Raw genomic sequence first — 22,141 nt, 5'->3', positions numbered from 1 at the left:
CTGGGTGTGGAAATTCTTAGGGTTAGTTTATGGCAGCAAGTGGCCGCTTTTAATCATACATCTGGTGTCTGTATCCTAGCTTTCTCTCTCTCTCTCTCTCTCTCTCTCTCTCTCTCTCTCTCTCTCTCTCTCTCTCTCTCTCTCTCTCTCTCTCTCTCTCTCTCTCTCTCTCTCTCTCTCTCTCTCTCTCTCTCTCTCTCTCTCTCTCTCTCTTTTATCGTCTTTTCTCTTTTATCATTCTTACTTATTTCATTGCGTTATCTTACTGTACATTACAATATGAAGAGAAGAGCATAGAAAATATGAAAAAGATATAATAGATAAATGCAAAGACCAATCTAAACTGTCCTACAGACATGTCAACAATAAGGTACAATGAAAGGAAATAATTGAAAAATTAGAGGTGGATGGCAAAGAATATAAAGACATTGAGGATATGTTGGAGGTGATGAGTGATGCCTTTCAGTCAGTCTTCACCAAAGAAAGCAAGTTTACAATACAAGGAAGTGAAGGTGGAGCAGTTAACTCTTGAAAAAATAAATGTAGCTATCAGTGAAATACAGGGCATTATGGAGAGGTTAGAAGTAGACAAAGTATAAGGACTGGATGGTATATCAAACTGGGTTTTAAAGGAATGTAATAGTCAGTTGGCAGACAAAATACATCATATTGTTGAGTATTCATTAAAATAGAGCAAGTTACCAAGAGTCTGGAAAAAGGCTGATATTGTGCCAATATTTAAAGCAGGGTGTAAAAAAGACCCTCTGAATTGCAGACCAGAATCATTAATCATTAACATCAGTTGTGGCAAAAATATGTGAAACAATTGTGAAAGATGGATGGATGAAATTCTCAGAAGAGAATAGTATGATAACTTATAGACAATTTGGATTTCATAGAGGAAGATCGTGTACAGCTGATTTGATCTGTTTTTACTTGAGAATAATTAACATAGTACAAGAATGAGACAGATGGGTAGATAGTATCTACCTGGATTTAAAAAAGGCCATTGACAAGATGCCACATAAGAGACTTCTGTGGAAGATAAAGAACATAGGTGGAGTGAGAGGGGGACTTCTGAAGTGGATGGAAGATTTTCTAAGCAGTAGAGAAAAGAGAACAGTTATTAGAGATCAAAAGTCATCCTGGAGAAAAGTAGCAAGTGGAGTACCTCAAGGTTCTGTACTGGCTCCAGTCATGTTCACTTTGTATATTAATGATATGACAGAAGAGATCAACAGCAATATGGGTTTATTTGTGGATGATTCTAAATTACTGAAAAAAATAGAAACAGAGGAAGATCAGAACTTTACAAGATTTGAATCAGACTGAAAAATGGAGCTGTAGATGAGAAATTAATTTCAATGCAAAGAAATGTAGCTTATTGGAATTTGGCAAGAGTAAAAAGACTATCTGGTGTTTTACAAGTTGAGAAATGACCATATTGGAAAAAGAATAAAAGAAAAAGATCTTGGGATAATAGTAGCAGACTCATTAACAGCTGACTACCATATAAACAAGATTGTTGGGGGAACAATGAATCTGCTAAGGAAAATAAAAATTGAATTTGCATACTTGGATGAAGAAATGATGAGGAAACTAATTGTAATGATGATTCGTCGAAAATTGGAATATGCAGCTGTGTGGTATTGTCACCAAGTCTAAAGAAATATACCAGGAAACTGGAGAGGATACAAAGAGCAATAACAAAGATGATCCCAGCCTAAAGTGATGAGACATACAAAAAGAGACTAGAAAAACTAAACCTTCCAATTCTGGAACAAAGAAGGGAGAGAGGAGACTTAATTGCAATATATAGACTAGTGGGAGGACTGGAAAAGCTAGACAGCAATGAAATTGTGACGTGAGATACAAGAGACACTAGAAGACATGGAAAAAAAACTGAAAAAAGGAATTTGTATAAGAGGTATTGAAAAGAATAGTTTTCTGTAAAGAGTAATTGATATAAGGAACAGTCTCAACAAGGATGTGATGCAAGCAAAAACTATTCATAATTTCAAGGCCGAGTTAGATGATAATAGATACAGAGGCCGGACAGTACGAGCATAGCTCCTTTTCAGCATGACACAACTAGGTAATCAAGTGATGAAAGAAAATAAAGATTTGAAAGCATAACTAGTGGAGGATGAGAAGAGGGTGAAAGAGAGAGTCATGGATGAAATGAGAGGCTGGAAAATAAAAAAAAATATAAAGTAAATATTGACTTTAAGTAAATAATTGAAAAACAACTGAAAAAAAATAAAAATGTAGAAAAGGAAGTGGTGAAGGCACTAGAAAACAATGAAGATCTAATAAGAGATGCAGCAGATAAGAAGAAAAGTGTTATAGTTTATGGAATTAAGGAGAAAAATATAACATACAAATTGAAAAGAGAGAAAGAAGAAACAAAAAACAGTGAAGAATTTTTTAAAGAAACTAAATGATGAAGATGACACTAAATGTGAGGAGGAAATGGAAAAAATTGTTCGACTGGGAGCTTATCTGGAAGGCAAAACAAGACCCGTGAAAATAAGATTAAAATCACAAAAAAGCAGCAGAAGAGATACTAGAAAGAACATTCAAACTAAGAGAAGTAGAAGATTGCAAAGATATATACATTAAGAAAAACAGAAATGAAAAAGAATGGAAAAAAATTAAAGAAATGTATGAAGAGGCTAAAGAGAAAAATGAATCAGGAACAGAAGAAGAAGGGACTAAATTTTTTTTAAGAGTTTTGGGAGACAGAGTGAAGAAATGGTTTATAAAGGAAAATGAATAAATGAAAATAGAGAAAAATTGTTCAAATGAAGGACTGAATGTGATGTATACCAGAATAGACAGATTGTTACACAGAACACTGGAATAACAAGACTATTTAAAAGAAAAGAATTTGAAGGTGTGTTTAATGGAAATAAAGCTAAAAGAAGATAATCAGATTGTCATTAACAATAACTTCAATATGTGGAGAAGAGACAGGATTGGTAAAGGAGGGGGAGGTGTAATGGTAATGACAAGAAAGGAGGTGAAGACCAAAATAGTGAAATAGGTGGAAGGAAAAGCAGAAATAGTGAGTGTTAACTTGAAGGATAATAATGAGAGAAATACTGATGGTAATAACAAGCTGCATACCACCCAAAACAAATTCTTGGAGTAAGGAAGACATGAGAAAATAATAGAAAATACCATCCAGTGTTTGAGTAAATTAATCAAAAGTAATAAAAGAGTACTATTGGTTGGTGACTTCAATTGCAAAGAAATAAATTGGGAAATGTTCAAGGCAGGAGGAACTGAGACTACGTGGGGAGAAAGATTTCTGAAGGTGACTATGGAAAACACGATGATGCAATGGGTGACTGAAAGTAGAAGATATAGGGGAGATGATGAACCAACAAGACTTGACCTAATATTAATGAAAGAAATGAACCTGACTAAAGAATTAAGATACGTGTGCCGCATGGGAAAAAGTGACCATGTAATGACAGAAATAGAGACTGATAATGATGTCAGTGAAGAGGATGAATAATACAAAGAAAACAGGAGAAACTATGGAAAAATGAATATAAATAACCATAAGAGATTCTATGAAGAAATGGAGTTGGGAAAGCTGAAAAGAGCAAATGATGTGCAAGATAAGTATGACATTTTTATGGACCTATATGAGAAAAGAGTGAATAAATATGTCCCACTATACAAACCTAAAAAAAAGGAAAACAGGTTTGGTTCAGTGTAAGATGTGCAAGAGCAAAGAAAAAAGAGACAAAGCATGGATAAAAATGAAAAATCAAGACCAAAAAAAAAAAAAAAAAAACTTAAAGACAGCAAGAAATGAATACAGTAAAATCGCTCTTATCTGGCATCAACGGGACCGCCGACATGCCGGATACTTGAATATTGCCGGACACTTGAATAGAAGTGAAGTTATGTCCACAGTCACCACCCTACACTCACGCATCTTACCATAACAAAGATCAGCTGATCTTAATCAGCAGCTGATCTGATCAGCTGCTTAAGTGTAAGCACAACACGCTTCCTCTTTTCTACAACTTTAGGCGTGATGATGGCGTCAGGTGATAAACAGTGCACACGCGGGACTGAGTCACTGAGTAAACACAGTGCAGTGGGCCGCGGGTGGCGCGAAGCAGTGCGCTCTGGTGGCGAGGGGACAAAGTATGCCTCGCGTGGGATTTTTAATCGATTTTATGAGTACACATTGATTTTACTTCGGCAAATCACTTTTCTGCTGAAGTACACTTTCCCATGAGATACACTACATCACCCTGTGCCAGCAGTTGCTGCAGTGATCCCAAGCTGTTCAGATGTTTGTCCTGGCTCTCTTGTTTGGGGTGACCTTTTTTGTTTCCTGTTTCCCGGGACAAGTTTCTGGTCACACGGGTTCCAGTGGCTGTCTCTACCCGTTATCCATCTGTGGAGCGGGTTGGTGCCTTTATTTCACCCAGTTAAGTGTTATTCTGCTGGGTTGCAGGGGGCAGGTAGCAGGCCCGCCATCATGGAGGAGACTGTGGATGAAGCCTCCCCGAGGGGACTTAAGGCTTCTGGCACCGAGAATCGTTCCTCTTATGGAGGAAGCTCAAGTAGTTCTGCAAGAACTACGCACAGGAGCTCTTCTTCACGCCGAGAGAGCTCTAATGGAAAGTGTTATTCTTCCGGGAGGGGTGATCGTGGGCAGGAATGCCCGCCCTCAGGGGAACAAAGGCGTGAGCTGTTGTCACCTCCTCAAGCTCCCTGTACTTCAAGGGATTATGCTAACGCCCCTCCATGGGCAGTGATGTTTGAGGCTATTACTGAGCTACGTGGAGAAATCCAAAAATTGAAGAGGGATAAGGTTAAGTCTGCCTATGATAGGCAGCAAGGCATGTTGGATGCCGGGGACCCCCCAGGAGGGAGGGAGGCGCGGCAGGGTGGCGCCCATAACATCAACAACGCAGCCTCACACCGCCACGAATGGGTGGTAGGACGTCCCCTCTTTGTGCAGTCGGGACTCACGGACTCCACAGCCGGTTTTTCTGGTTTTGATGATGGCAATGATGATGATGAAGATGGTGAAATTCACGATGAGCCAAGTATTGGCAGCGTACTCATGCACAGTGCTAAAACATACGGGCCTTTGGACGACATTCCAGTAGATATGGAGATGCCTGTGGCTGATATGGTGAATTACTTGTTTGACCACGGCATGCGTGAAGAAGAATACAAGCAGATTGTGGAGGACGAGACTACCAAGAGGCCCGGCAACTGCCCTGCATTAACTCCTTTCGTCTGCAACGCTCAGATATTTGATGCTCTCAAGGTTGAGGTGAAAAAGACTGATTCTTGTATGAGAGATGTGAGTAATGACATTCTGATGGCTGCCACTATCGTCATAAAGTCGCTCACTACTCTAGACAAAATTCCACAAGATGAGGGTCACGCAGGGGTTGCCCAGGAAGTGGGTATGCTAAATGGAGCTCTTGCATTACTTGGGAATGCCAACTACCGTAATAACTTGGCCAGGCGATTCATCATCATGCAGGAAATTAATCCCAAATACACATCACCCATGACGCGGTATCTATTTGGTGACGATGTCTCGCAGTCAGCAAGACAGATTGAGGAGTCTGAAAAGCTCAGGAACAAGATCGCGCCGAAGAAACCTTTCTCAACATGGCAATCGGCAGCTGGCAGGTTTGGTGGAACAAGACCAAGAGGCTTCTTTGGGAGAATGCCTTACAGGGGGTTCTCGTCCCGATTCCACCCTTACGGGCCCCTCAGGGGTGGCCTCACAAGGCAGTCCTTCTCCAGACAGGACACTGAGCCCAAAAACGCCTGGGGTCAGGGAAACAATCCCCGGCAATAACTCAGGTAAGCCACAAATTTGAAGCAGGTAGACTGCATAAGTTTGTGCATGAATGGCATAAGATCACGAGTGATCCATTTATTTTATTGTTGCAAACTGTCATCTTGATATTGATGTAGCCAACATTGAACATTTATTTCATGATGAAATGGAATATGTGTTTTCCATTGAAGAACAAAGAATTTTATCTCAGGAAATTAACAAACTGCTCGAGCTTAAAGAAATCACAGAAACTCATGGACAGCATGAGTAGATTCTATCCCCTATTTTTCTGAGGAAGAAAAAGAATGGTGAATATAGAATGGTCCTTAATTTAGAGAAGCTAAACAAGCATATTCCATATAAGCATTTTAAGATGGAAAACTTTGAGCAGGCAATTAGGCTCATCAATCATAATGACTACATGGCCTCAGTTGATTTATGGCATGCTTACTACTCTGTAAAGATAGCAGATGAGCAACAAAAATATCTTTGTTTTAAATGGCAGGGGAAAATTTTTCCAGTTCACATGCCTTCCCAATGGTATTTCTGAGGGCCCACGGCTCTTTACTAAACTAATGAAACCCATCTTTGCTATGTTGAGAGAGAAGGGATACACTATCACCAGCTTTATTGATGACACTCTCATGTGCAGCCGTTCATGATTAGGTTGCAAGGAATGCACTCAAAGCACAATGCAGGTCTCAAGAGGCAACAAGAGGCAAAGAGGCAACTTTGAGAAGTGGATCGAAATCACAGATGAAGTGAAAAAAAGATTTGCATTGGTGGGTTAAGCATGTGGCAGGTGAAAACGAAAATTTTCAGGACAGGTACTGACATTGAGCTGTACACCGATGCCTCCAGCTTAGGTTGGGGCTGCTTCCTTAACCACCAAACGGCAAATGGCAGGTGGTTGCCAGCAGAAAAAGAGTTACATATTAATGCACTGGAACTCAAAGCCATCCTTCTTTCCTTGAAATCATTTGAACAGCAAATTCAGGGGAAGAACGTTAAAATATTTTGTGACAATACCACAGCAGTGAGCTATGTTAATGAAATGGGTGGCATAAAATCAGAGATCTGTAATGATATCAGCATTTACATATGGGAATGGTGTGTAGAGCACAAAGCATGGATTATATGTTCTCATATACCAGGTAAAGCAAACATCTTGGCCGACACGGCATCTCGCAGATTTAATGACAAACATGAGTGGAAACTAGATGAAAACATTTTTGGGGATATTTGCAAAATTTTTGGACTCCCAAGCATTGACTTATTCGCATCCAGGCTAAACAAACAGGTGTCTGCAGAAGGTTTGGGCAGAAAAGGCAAAAGGAAGGATGGTCGTACCACTATGGACATCCCAGCCTTGGATGGGAATGTTAGTCAGCATGCTCATCAGGGAACCTCGCCTCATAACGAGGAAGAAGAATGTGTTACGGCTGCCCCTGTCCTCAGAGAAACATCCCATCATGAAACGCACGAGACTGGTGGCCTGTTTGCTATCAGGGAAAGAATACAAAAGCGAGGAATTTCTGAAGCAGGTACAGACCTTATCATGGCATCCTGGAAACCAGGAACAGAAAAGCAATACAGACCACATATTAAAAGATGGACACAATTTTGTAGTGAATGGGAAGTTGATCCCTTTAATCCCAATGTAGAACAAATCATCAATTTCTTATCTGAAACTTTTCACAGAGGTGTCGGGTACGAGTGCATCAACACTGCAAGGGCAGCTCTCTCCTCACTAGGGATAGTGGTGGATGGCCGCAGGGCAGGTGACCATCCACTGGTCATCAGGTTGTTAAAGGGAGTATTCAATTTATGCCCAGCTATACCCAGGTATATTGAAACTTGGGATGTCAAGCCAGTTTTAGAAAAATTAAGGAGCATGAGCCCTTTACACTCTCTTTCCCTGAAAGATTTAACTTTGAAATTAGTAATGTTGCTGGCACTTACACAAGCAGCCAGAGTGCAAATTCTACATTTGTTACTTTTGAAGGATATCATCATAGGCAAGGACTTTATATGTATGTGGTTAGCAAGCAATATTAAACAGTGCAGACCAAACTTCAATATTCAGTTTATCAAGGTGAAAGCTTATGAAGAGGATAAAAGTTTGTGTGTAATGGAAACTTTGAAAATGTATATCGGTAGGACTGAGCATATAAGAGGTAATGCTGGAGATGAAAGCAAATTGCTCATCAGTTTCATTAAACAACATAAAAATGCCTCTAAAGATACGATTTCTCAGTGGATCAAGTCTGTCCTTCACCTGTCCGGTGTGGACATTACAAAATTTACTGCAGGAAGTATCCGCCCAGCTGCAGCATCAAAGGCCAAGGCAATGGCTGTTCCAGTGACCCACATCATGGCTAAGGCTGGCTGGGCTAGGGCGACAACATTTGCCAAATATTATGATAAAACCATAAACCAAGACACAGATCAATTCCAAGAAGCAGTATTAGCTTAGTTAGTGTTCAAGGCTCCATTAAGTAGTATTGGTGTCCTCAGTTAACAATTTTTCAATAAACATTAGATGCTATTCAAAACTTTAATTAACCGAATATTTTTAACATAAATATGGAAGAAATATGAATTATGACAATATTAAGGTACGATATCCACATGGCTTTAAAACGTCATGGGAAAGCGTACTTCAGCAGAAAAGTGATTTGCCAAAGTAAAATTGATGAAGTACACGAGACTTACTGTAGGTCAGTTGAAATGTGCTTCTAATTTTACGAAGGAAATCACGTCTGCTGCGTGAAATGAATAACATTTACCACGGTATTGATAGAGCAAATTTTTATCATGTGGATTGTCGTACCCTTTAAAGTCTGCCGGCATGGGGTGACGTAGCGTATCTCATGTGAAAGCTCCCTTCAGCAGACGTGATTTGCTTTGTAAAATTAGAAGCACATTTCAACTGACCTACGGTAAGTCTCGTGTACTTCATCAATTTTTATTGATTTTAAGGCTTGGGGAAAAATGTGCTGGATACTTGAAGCTGCCAGATACTCGAATGCCGGATGAGAGGGATTTTACTGTATGTGAAAATAAGAAGAAAGGAAGAGAAAGGATATGGAAAATATATAGTTGAAAAGTGCAAGGATTAACCAAAACTGTTTTACAGATTCATAAATGAAAAATTGAACTGAAATAAAAAATAGAAAGGTTGAAGGATGGAATTGAAACATGAAGACCCAAAAGATATGAGTGAATTGTTAAATAAAAAAATTTCAGTAAGTTTTCACAGAAGAATCAGAAGTTAAAGAACCACAAGATAAGACAAAAAAGGAAATGTGGGAAATTACAGTAATCAAAGAAGTGTATAAAATGATGGAGGAACTGGAAGAAAGAAAAGCTATAGGACCAGATGGAGTATCAGGTTTCATTTTAAAAGAGTGCAGGAAACAGTTGATTGAACCAGTATATGACATAATAAAGTGGAAGAGTGCCTAAGGAATGGAAGAGAGCAGACATAGTGCCAATTTATAAAAGTGGAAAGAAAGAAGAACCACTAAACTATAGACCAGTATCAATGACCAGCATAGAATGCAAGGTCTGTGAAAAGTGATAAAGAAGCAGTGGGCAGAATTTCTAGAAAAACATGATATAATAACAGAAAAGCAGTATGTCTGTAGACAAAAGTGATCATGTGTGACAAATTTGATGAGCTTCTATTTGAGAGTGACTGATATAACACAGGAGAGGAATGGATGGGTAGACTGTGTGTATTTAGATCTAAAAATATAGCTTTTGACAAAGTTCCCAACAATGAGCTACTATGGAAGCTAGAAAATATAGGAGGATTATATGGAAAAATAATAAACTGGATGGAAAGCTAATTAAAGGGAAGAGAAATGACAATGGTAGTAGAAAATGTAAAATCAAAATGGAGAAAAGTAGATAGTGGAGTACCACGAGGATCAGTGCTGGCACTATTATTTTTTCTGATCTACATAAATGATATGCCTGAGGGAGTAAAGAGTTACATGAGTTTGCAGATGATGCAAAATTACAAAGACATATAAGAAACAACAATGTCTGTGAAATTCTACAAAAGGATTAAAATGAAATCTGGGACTAGAGTAAGAAATGGGAGATAGAATTTAATGTGAAAAAAATATCATGTAATGGAAATGGGAAAAAGTGAAAAGAGACCAAAATGGACATATAAAATGGGAAATAAAGAAATAATAAAAATACAAGGAGAAAGATCTGGGAGTGATAATACAGGATAGTCAGCAGTTGGAGAAGTATGCAGAAAATATATTCAGAGATACATATAGAATGGTGAGAAATATTGGAACAGCATTCTGCTACATGGATAAAGATATGATGTGAAAGTTAATTACTACCATGATTAGACCAAAGGTGAAATATGCTGATCTTGATCTTGATCTTGATGGTACAGGTGGCTTTGGATCACTCCTAAGCCAGGTCTTTGGATCGGCAACTCCTATAGTAGGGAAAAAAAAAGAGAAACGAACAGCATCCTCTACACTAATTGTTCTTACATCAGGCACGCCACATTCTCACCATAAATTCATTTACCGCCTCAATCATCCTTTCATTCACCTCTCTACACAGTCCCAGCAACAACACCATCCACTCCTTTCCTGTCTTCTCCACTCTTTCATTCCTATCATGCCCCAACTTAGTCAGTATCACTTGCATCATCTCATTCCTGTCTCTGGCATACTTCACACACTCCAGCACCACATGTTCCACAGTCTCAGCCTCTCCCATGTCACACATCTGGCACACTTTGCTGTGGGAATCAGACCATCTGTAACTCCTTGCATTCACATCCATACACTGTGACCTCACTCAGAAGAGAAGATAAATGCCCAGGCTTCCATCATACCACCTTTCATACCTCAGGGCCTCTTTCTCCTTGTATCATTCCAGAGTCTTCTTTCTTTCCATCTCATTCTTCCATTGATTCAGTCCCACACATTTCACTTCTTTGTCTATCTCATTCTTCCATTCTCTCATTCTGCTAAACTCTGGAACTCCCTGCCTGCTTCTGTATTTCCACCTTCCTATGACTTGAATTCCTTCAAGAAGGAGGTTTCAAGACACTTATTGATCAATTTTTGACTACTGCTTTGACCCTTTTATGGGACTGGCATTTCAGTGGGCATTTTTTTTTCATTGGATTTTTGTTGCCCTTGGCCAGTGTCCTTCCTACATAAAAAAAAGCTCCCACTCTGCCTCCTGAGGAAATGAATCTGCCACTGGAACAAAGAAGAAAAGGGGAGATTTAATAGATACATAAATTGTGGAATGGAGTGGAAGAAATTGATAATGAGAAACTACTGCTAAGAGAAGAAGGAAATACCAATTTCATATGAGGACATGGCAAAAAACTAAGAAAAGAAAGATGCTTGACTAACATAAAGAAATATAATTTCCCACAGAGAAATATAGAAGTTTGGAACAAGCTAAGTGAAGAAGTAGTATTGGCAACAAGTGTAGATATGGAGATGGGACCATGAGTGTAGCTTAGGCCTTGTAAATTATAACTAAGTAATTACAACTAGGTAATTATACACACACACATACTCGTACACACCAGGGTGAGAGACTTAAGAAGCACAAGAGGGCATGAGAAGAAGGTGAAGAAGGGTGTGTATAGAAGGGATATTAAGAAGAACAGTTTCCTGCAGAGGACTGCAGGAATCTGAAATGAGCTGCAAAAAGTAGTACATTTAATAACTATACATGATTTTAAGGAAAAACTGGATAAGAGTAGATATTGAAATGGGGCAGCATGAGGTTAGACTCCTCCTCCCATAAACCACAACTAGATAAATACAACTAGGTAAATACACACACACACACACACACACACACACACACACACACACACACACACACACACACACATATATATATATATATATATATATATATATATATATATATATATATATATATATATATATATATATATATATATATATATATATATATATATGAACAACATAAATGAAGAAATAGATAGTTATATGAACTTATGTGCAGGATGATGCTAAGCTGATGAGAAGGGTAGAAAATGTAAATGACTATGGTACTGCAAGATGATTTAAATAAGATAAATAGATGGAGTAAATCATGGCAAATGAATTCAATTTAAGTAAATGTAAAGTAATGTAGTTTGGTAAGAGTAAGAAAAGAATACAATATCATTATGCGATGGATGGTGTGAAGTTAAAGAAGTCAGAAGAGGAAGTGAATTTGGGAGTAACAGTTACTGAAAGTTTGACTTTTGACAGACACACTGATAAAATTACTGGAGAGACGATGAATTTGTTAAAAAGAGTAAGAATGACATTCTCATATTTGGATAAAGAAGTGATGTTGTTGATCTCCATGATAAGACCAAGATTTGAATATGCAGCAGTGGTGTGGTCTCCCCATACAAAGAGGAATATTATAAAATTAGAAAGAATACAAAGAGCAGTCACTAAGGTGGTTTCAGAGTTGAGTAAATTGACCTATGAAGAGAGATCAAGAATGATGGAAATTCCTACCCTTGAATATAGGAGAGAGAGAGGAGATTTAATAAACATCTTTAGAATGATAAATGATATGGAAAATGTGAACAAAGAAGGTTTTATAAATTTAGACGCACAGAGTACAAGGGGACACAATAAGAATGTATAATAATACATTTTTTTCCTCAAAATATCCTTGTAAAATAGGGGTGCATCTTGTCAGAGGTGTGTCTAATGTGCCTGCAAATACGGTACTTGGCTGTCACTCCTAGGAAAATGGATGGCTGAGAAAAGACATACTTATGCATACATTCACATTCACAACCACTTTTGCTAAGATTCCCTTGCATCTTAGTGTCTAGTGCAACAATGTCCAATGTCTAGTTTATTGCAAAACCTTTTTCTACAGTAACTGGAAATGCCTTGAATTTTTATATGTTATTCTTTCTCCAGGGCTTCCGCCACATGAGAACACACATGCTTGCAGCAAATGGGTTTTGTGTAGTGAGCATCGACTCTCGAGGATCTGACAACCGTGGTGTCTCCTTCCAAGCCCATCTCATGAATCGAATGGTGAGTATTTCTATGTGTGTTCAATTTTATAGCTCAGGCTTGAGCCAAGCTTGTAATCAGGTTTCATACTGTTGTAATGCAGTTTTGTTTTGAAGATAAAGGCATGTACCTTGGTTGTATTTCCACCATTGTGTTAACACGTACCATCCAGGGACATATAAATATGTCCTGATGGCCATATGCTTCTGTCCGGGGATGTATATGAACATCCTGTTTCAGTTTAGTTTACCATTGACCTAAGACATTCTCTGAGTGAAGGAAATGAATGTGGGTAACTTAAGAAATTATTTTGCAGCGAACATACTATTTTCCCATGAAAATTTTTCATTTTGTGTTGTAAAACAATGATCTATTGGATGCCTGATTTTGCAGCAGCAACAGGATTGTTGCCAGTGCACTTATATGCCACCATAACATGTGGTTTTTATATTACTAGAGTTTTATTAGTTTACCCCTAATAAACTGCTTTGATCCATGTTTACCATAATATGGAATCATGACCTCATCTACACTGTAGAATTCTTGTCTGCATCTTGATTTGTTGACTTCATTCAGATGCTGGAAAGTTGACTTCATTCAGATGCTGGAAAATCGGGCGCACCTAGAAGAAAGAATAAGATCAATGTAATTGAATATAACATAATACACAAGTACCAAATTATTATAAACAAGTTTATAATAATAATAATAATAATAATAATAATAATAATAATAATAATCTTAGATCATTGTTATCAAATATACTATTACTAGATGCAAAATATATATCAGCTTTGATGGGTATATACACATGTAATACTAAGTGACAATGCTAATCTTACCTTGTAAAATTTGTCCTCTGTCATTTTCATATTATCTGCAAAGTGCAAGCAGCGCATGATTTCTTCAAATGTATCTCTTATGATACTCTCTGATATGAGTTGGTTGAAGACATCAGGAGACTCACACCAATATAGTCTCCGAGTTGGAAGCTTGTTGTACCCAGATATTACAAGAGTGGTCATGAACAAGATCAGGTTTTCTTGTGTCACATTGTCACTTGAAAGAGATTTCTGTGCTGCATACAACTTACTCTGTTCGCACACATCATCTATCCACTTATCTGTCCAAAACAACCTGATGCAGTCCTCGGGGTTCTTTATTTCCTCCTTCAATTTCATCAGGTCATCATTTTGTTTCTGAATATATCCTGGTACAGTAGGTTTGACACGAATACTATTATTGTGCCAATTGTAGTTCTTTTTTCGATGCTTTTCGGGAGGCTGTGAGGATGTTGAGGGATCGTCTGGTTCATCATTCTTGTCATCCTCTTGAACAATTGTAGCAACAGAAGCTACCTCAGAACACAGATTTCTTTGTGGAAGATGATCAGGGTTGCATGTGACTTCGTCATCTGAAGCATCTGAGTCACAGTCGGTGTCTGCAGCACCATCCTCATACGGTGGATTGATAGCTACCGTTGTAACTTCACGATCAAGTTCTTCCAATATATCATGAATTTCATTCAAACTGAGACTGGAAACCAAACAGACAAACAAATAAGCACATATTATAAATGTAAACACATTTTCTTATACAGCCTATTGTAGTTGCTGAAATTGAGGCTACAAAAATGCTATGCAATGTATTGTTACTGGAACTACATGAATCTACTTTGAATATCAGTTTCCCTTCATATATGGTAACAATGATGTATGTGCAGTTACACATAAATATATAAAGAAATGGCAGAATTGTAAGCATTTGAAACTCTCAGCTAGAAGAATCGTTTATCTGAATGCTTAATGGCAGGAAATCCTGCTGCCAAGTTTGTTTTTACTAATATCTCCGATAAGAATCAATTTGCCGATAATTTCTTAATGCAGTTTTAAAAAGACACTATTCTAGAGTAAAATAATATTAGCTGTTAGTCTAAGAAAAATGGTAAACGTAGTTCTATGTACCTTCGTTTGTTGGGTGGTAGAGACATGTTTGCCAGCGGCTTCACACGCCTGTATCTGGCACGTAACTGACATGGATTCACGAATCAAAGCAACACCCAGAGTGATGACACACAAGATGAAACCTGTAGGTATCTGCCCCAGCGGTGCTTATTGCACTAGAACTGAATACCACATGTCCTGACATGAATATAGGCAGTGGCAGGATATCCTGCCAGTCGTCATTAATAGGTTAATATGAAAGTATGTAGCTAACATGAATCCATGTTATCTTGACTTTCTGTGGTCACAATAATATTGTCCTAAATATTTTTTCCCAGATGTCCTTTTGTAAGAGTTCTCTGGAACCCTACCATGGCTGTCTCCTTTTAGTGGAATTGCCTAGGAATGGGTGTCAAATGCAGATAGAGAATACAGAGGCATAGTACTAGATGACATTTTTTTTTACACATCCTGAAAAACTGTCTTTCCTGCTTATGAAAGTCTTTTTGGAAAAAGTAATAGTTTACTCTATTCTCTTCCATAACATGGGTCTACTTACCAAGAAATTCATCCAGCAACAGTAGTACAGTTATTCTATAGCTTGCCAAACATGGATCAGGTTTGCATATCCACATATTCCAGGTAATTAAGGAAGGAATTAGTTTTAGAGAGACTGTTATACTGTCTGAGGCAAAAATTAGAGCATGATCCTAACAGTAATAATAACCCTATATATATATATATATATATATATATATATATATATATATATATATATATATATATATATATATATATATATATATATATATATATATATATATTGCTATGAGCTGTGCAATTAGTAATAAGCAAAGAAAGTGGAAGAGATGTCTAGAAGATGATGAATAGAAAGGAGATGAGAAGAAAGAGAGAGAGAGAGAGAGAGAGAGAGAGAGAGAGAGAGAGAGAGAGAGAGAGAGAGAGAGAGAGAGAGAGATGCCTGAGGTGTGATAAGTATCTGCCCACCTTCCACATGTTTACTTTAAGAACTCCGAGCATATAGTTGCTCCCCTTCCATACTTTGATTTCCTTACTTCCTATTTTTCTCCCATGTTAAGTCGCACATATTATCTAGCTGAAGAGTTCATCTTGCTTATAGAGTAATCAGAATCCATCCAGGCCTTGTAGTATGTTCACAATAATTTTTGAAAAATGACAGTCTCTGTAATGCAAAGTTAGTATAAGTACAAGTGAGTGGGCAGGGGTCACCCCCATACCTCTCCTGTACACCCCCCTTCTTTGTCACATGACTTCCTCCCCCCACTTTTGTGAGAGGTATGTGGGGTGGGCAAAGTGATACTGCCTCATTTGTTTTAGTTAGCTGGGTAAGAGAAAGTGAGCTGGGTGGAAGTCATAATGCAAGGAGAGAGTACTGGAACAGAATAGAGCTATATTTATATAGAGGACATTGATTATTTAATATTGTATATGAGTTAGCAACAGCCTCACCCCTGTCGATTTAAATAGGTAACACACCAGTCGCAAGGGTTTGACTGGGTGTGTAGTGCCAGTACCTCTTGGTGACAAGGAGTTCCTTTGGTCATCCCTTTCTGTTGTCTTGCGTTTGGATTGTCGTCTTTTGTACTGTCAAATGCTACTGGGTTTCAGAGTTCTGTTGAGAGCTTTGGACAAAGAGGATCATAGTTTCTTTGTTGTGCAGTAAAGTTTACTCCCTTCCCAGGCCTTGGCATGTCGGGGTGGTATTGACCTGGCTTTGGGAGGCTGAAAATGGTACTGGGCAGCAGAAGGAGATAATATTCTGTGAGCATGGGTGGTTTTGTCTCGAGATGCTGGTAGCTCACCGAACATTATAAACCTTGTAGTTGTTTGACCCTTATTGTAGCTGTATCTCCTAGAACATGGTTTGTGATTCTTTCTCAGCAAGTTTGAGTTGTTTGTAAGTTGCAATACTCCCTTCCTTGTTGGTGGGTGAAATGGGGTGGCGATCTCATGTTTGTTAATCATTACAGAAGACCAGTAGGATCCTGTAAGTGAATTTGTGGGGCCTGCATAAGTCTGTGCAGGAGGTGGGTTAGAGAAGCTGACACAAGTTAGTGGCAGCTGTGAAGGGGGGAAACCTGTGGTCATAACAATATATAAATATATGAGGCGCTTAGAGCCAAGAGTAACTTAAGCACCAGAAATAGAAAACGGAGAAAAGGCGATCAAAGTTTTGCAACATTCAGAATGCAATATCTCCAATTAATTGAGATAGGAAGTAGGGCTTGTCTTCAAAATGTTTGTTATTGCATGTGGTTTACAGCCTATACCTGGGCATTTAGTGAAATTAAAGTTTTTTGAAAGGCTAATGGATGACTGCTATTTTTATCTGATTTATTTGTTAAAAAAAAAGCAACACTTGTAATATTTTGTTTATCAAACATGCATGCATTGTTTATTCCTGTTCATGTGTCAAGTTGTTTCAACAGCATGTAGTTTATTGAGATTCACCATCATTGAAGCCATTCTTGATTGATGTACTAATTTTATTAAGCAAAAACATAAGTGACACTTGTGGATGTACTTTCTAATCTGACCACCTAATAACAGGGGAGAATGATAAACGGTAGAAAAATAGCTTCTGTATGTAGGCATTCTGGAGTGCAAAATTACCGATGGCCCAAAATTCCCTGTGCAAGACTATGGCTATCGGCAATGTAATTTTATCATAGCAACCATCAGCATAGGAAGGCCCCATTACCTGTGCCCGTACATGGCGGCCTGTAGACCTGCTCATGTATGCTTCTCCCATATTGCTTCATCTTTTAGGTAGGTTTTTCTTCCACTCTGCAGGATTACTCACACTTTTCCTTCCCCTAGAGGGCTCTGGTTTCTCAGGGGGCATGTTATTGTCTGCCATAATGATGAAATCTTGTGTATTAGTGTAAAAGAAAGGCCGAGTGTCATTCAGTGGTGGTGAGCAGGCGGAGAGTGCATGAGTGTCCGTGGGTGTGAGGTGTGGGGGAGGCAGGCTGCTGTCAGTCGTGTCACGTGAAGCGCAGTGCGTGCCGGCATTGGCTTGCTGGCTGCTATGCAGGAGTTACTTCATTCTGGCATCTTGCTTTGAGAATGACACAAAGGGTCTACAGATAACTGCATTGGGTAGATTTTTTACCCTATTGCAGTGTCCATTCTGACTTCTACTCTGCTTCCCACCACAGTAGGAAGGTGGGGGAAGACAATGCGATAAAAATTATCATTTCGGCCGGAGTGTCTCTTACGTTACTCTGGCTCTAGGTGCCTCATATATATATATATATATATACACACACACACACACACACACACACACACACACACACACACACACAGTGGAACCTTGGATTTTGAACTTAATTCGTTCCTGAATGCCGTTCAAAATCTGAAATGTTCGAAAACTGAAACAATTTTCCCTATAGGAATCAGTGTAAATTAGATAAATCTGTTCTCAGACACCTGTCCAACATGTCTTAACAGGTAATGACCATGTAGGTTAGTGCAGGGCACTAACCTACATAGACATCTGAGACGTCTCTGCCAGTTTTTCTTACCCCCCTCCCTCAGCTGCTAACTCTGTACATGGGCCTTATCTGTCCATGTATGGAGTATGCTTCACACGTCTGGGGGGTTCCACTCATACTGCTCTTCTAGACAGGGTGGAATCAAAAGTTTTTCATCTCATCAACTCCTCTCCCTGTCTTCAGCCCCTCTCTCATTGCCGCATTGTTGCATCTTAAGTTATCTTCTACCACTATTTTCATGCTAACTGCTCTTCTGATCTTGCTAACTGCATGCCTCCCCTCTTCCCACTGCCTTGCTGCACAAGTCTTTCTTCTTTCTCTCACCCCTATTTTTTCCACCTCTCTAATGCAAGAGTTAACCAGTATTCTCAATCATTCATCCCTTTCTCTGGTAGACTCTGGAACTCCCTGGCTGCTTCTGTATTTCCACCTTCCTATGACTTGAATTCCTTCAAGAGGGAGGTTTCAAGACACTTATCCTTCAATTTTTGACCACTGCTTTGGATTCTGTTCTAGGACTCAGTGAGCCTTTTTTTTTATTGGATTTTTGTTGCCCATGGCCAGTGTCCATCCTACATAAAAAACAAAAACAAAAAACAAATACAATGATTCCAAGCACTTACTGATTGCCAACAACTATCCTCCCCCAATAAGGTCATCACTCTGTTTAACCCACTAACAGAGAAGGCAGTTTAAGAAACACCAACTTAATCCCCCAAGCTAAGAAATAACTAATGAACCATTTGGTGGGGAGCACAAACAGTATAGACAATACACCCTAGGGTAATGGTAATATCCCCGTCGGACAATCTGCCCTCTGTAAGAAAACCACCCCACTGTCCAACAGAAATATTACACACACTGGCCATGTAACAGTCTATGTGCAGTTTTACAGAAGACATATTCCTGGCTCAACTATTATACAGTTCTTTAATGTTGGACAAGCACAGCTCTGAGCCTGGACATTAGTAGCATTTGACAAACATGCAACACACAACAGTACACAGCACTTAGGAAGAGAGGGGAGAGAGGACAGGGGCCTTCTCCTGTCAGTACTCTGCACATAGACACAAATACAACAGACAACTGGACAACGCAAGATTGTGCACAAAGTCACACTCTATTCCATAGGAGTAACAGGAAATTGAGCCACACTTGCTCTCTTGCACAATATCTGGCTTCTCCCATATCCAAGCCTTTTGGAGGGCCCAAACAGTACTAAATACAATTAGGCATCACACAGTTATCCCCACCTGTAGGTATAAGTTCAATGTTCCTTCCCTATTCATTTTAAAATGCCTTTCCAAGCTGTGTGTCTGATTTCTTCGCTATCCTGTCTGTTACTGACATGTGGGACACAAAGCTGTGGTCTTGCTCCCATACTCCCTAGCCAACAGTTGCTAACTTTTGTGATGGGGGATGATGGGGGAAATGGGGAAAGGATGGGGATATTTTATTTTATTTTTTTTATTATTATTATTATTTTTTTTTTATGTAGGAAGGACACTGGGCAAGGGCAACAAAAATCCAATAAAAAAATATGCCCACTGAAATGCCAGTCCCATAAAAGGGTCAAAGCAGTGGTCAAAAATTGATGAATAAGTGTCTTGAAACCTCCCTCTTGAAGAAATTCAAGTCATAGGAAGGTGGAAATACAGAAGCAGGCAGGGAGTTCCAGAGTTTACCAGAGAAAGGGATGAATGATTGAGAATACTGGTTAACTCTTGTGTTAGAGAGGTGGACAGAATAGGGGTGAGAGAAAGAAGAAAGTCTTGTGCAGCGAGGCCGCGGAAGGAGCGGAGGCATGCAGTTAGCAAGATCAGAAGAGCAGTTAGCATGAAAATAGCGGTAGAAGACAGCTAGATATGCAACATTGCGGCAGTGAGAGAGAGGCTGAAGACAGTCAGATAGGAAAGGGATCCAACCACTCTGCTCTCACTCACTGCTATCCTGCATTGAACTGAATATTATCTTATAAAATCACAGGGGGGGGCTTTACTTGGAGACCTGGGAAAAAACTGATTACACAATAGGGAAGAGCAACTCCTCAACTGTATTCTTTCTTTATTACAGCTCTCAGAATGGAAGGAAAATGGGAGAAATCGAATGGGGGAAGAATAATTTTAATATATATATATATATATATATATATATATATATATATATATATATATATATATATATATATATATATATATATATATATATATATATATATATATATATATATATATATATATATATATATATATAATTTTTAAGGTAAATCCTGGTAGATCTTGATGTGCCAACTACTTGCCCCTTGCTTCTTGCTCTCTCTCTTTTCCTTTCTTTCTTCTTTATCTTTCTCTTTTCTCTTTATTCACTGCATGCAAAAAAAAAAAAAAAAAAAAAAAAAAAATATATATATATATATATATATATATATATATATATATATATATATATATATATATATATATATATATATATATATATATATATATATATATATATATATATATATATATATATACACTGTATTTCCCACCATATAAGATGTACCAGAGTACAAGATGCACCTATAATTTGGCAGGGGATATTTAGAAAAAATAAAATAAGCAACACTTTTCCCTGAACTTCATAGCCCACCTCTAAATCAGCCTTTGGTCCAAGTTTCATCTTAAACTAACATAGAAGAGCAGAAAATATCATACTGGTTTATCAGTGATCATAACTGTGTGCTTATCTCAGTGTTCAAGATGTTCCACTATTGGCTGAAGAGTTACAGTGCTTCTACCCTGAGCAGTTGTTGACTTGAAATGGTAAACAAAACACTCCCTGTGCATGTTAAGGTTGCTTGCAGCCATGTTTCATGGTAAGTGCACAAAGCGTAAGCAGCTAAGGCCGCTCTTTTCACACGAATTATGGGTATGACTTCTGCGTAAAAGCTATTCATTACCTTAATAAATTTACCATGAATTTTATTCATATAAGGTAAGGCCATTGAGTGATGTGTTTCAGAGTTACAGCAATTGGCTTTTGTTTTAGCATTATTTTGGATTGTAATCATTATCTAGTAATTTTTAGCACTATTTCAATTTGTAATCATTATCTAGTAATTTTTAGCACTATTTCAATTTGTAATCATTATCTAGTAATATATAAACATATACACAGTGAACCACCAGTTTTTCATGGGGTTATGCACCAAAGGCACCTGTGAAGTGCTAAAATCTGCATTATATTGACAATACCCCTTAAATACCTTTGGGCGAAATTTTGCTGGAACAGCTTTTCTGCTTGATTTCTTATTCTTCTTTATGGACCTAACTGTGCTTTCATTTATGCTGTAATGGTGCCCGACTGCAGCATAGCTTCTCCCTTCCTGCAACATGTCGAGAAGTTCAGCTTTGCATGCAATATTTCAAATATGCTTATTTTGATTTTTTCTAATTATGGAATTTTTTATGTTGTTTTCTGGTTCCCTGTGACCAGTTAACTTTTTTTGCACATTTGCCATAATGGACGCTACATTGGACGAATCACGTTTGTTATTGCGTTCCCTAATATATATATATATATATATATATATATATATATATATATATATATATATATATATATATATATATATATATATATATATATATATATATATATATATATATATATATATATATATATATATATATATATATATATATATATATATATATATATATATATATATATATATATATATATATATATATATATATATATATATATATATAT

General features: G+C 37.9%; 1 protein-coding gene across 5 annotated transcripts in view; it reads left to right on the top strand.

Moving 5' to 3' along the window:
* The window catches only part of LOC135104933 (dipeptidyl peptidase 8-like), a 282,612-nt gene that overhangs the window by 160,381 nt on the left and 100,090 nt on the right, over positions 1 to 22,141 (top strand). For all 5 annotated transcript variants that reach the window (XM_064012719.1, XM_064012718.1, XM_064012717.1 and 2 more), the window contains exon 13: positions 12,802 to 12,921. In XM_064012719.1, the coding sequence (XP_063868789.1) occupies positions 12,802 to 12,921 (120 nt within the window). The remainder of the gene's footprint in view (positions 1 to 12,801; positions 12,922 to 22,141) is intronic.

This window comes from Scylla paramamosain, chromosome 11 (assembly GCF_035594125.1).
Source record: "Scylla paramamosain isolate STU-SP2022 chromosome 11, ASM3559412v1, whole genome shotgun sequence".
Taxonomy (NCBI): domain Eukaryota; kingdom Metazoa; phylum Arthropoda; class Malacostraca; order Decapoda; family Portunidae; genus Scylla; species Scylla paramamosain.
The sequence above is the reverse complement of the archived record's forward strand: the minus strand, read 5'-3'. Positions and strand labels throughout refer to the sequence as shown.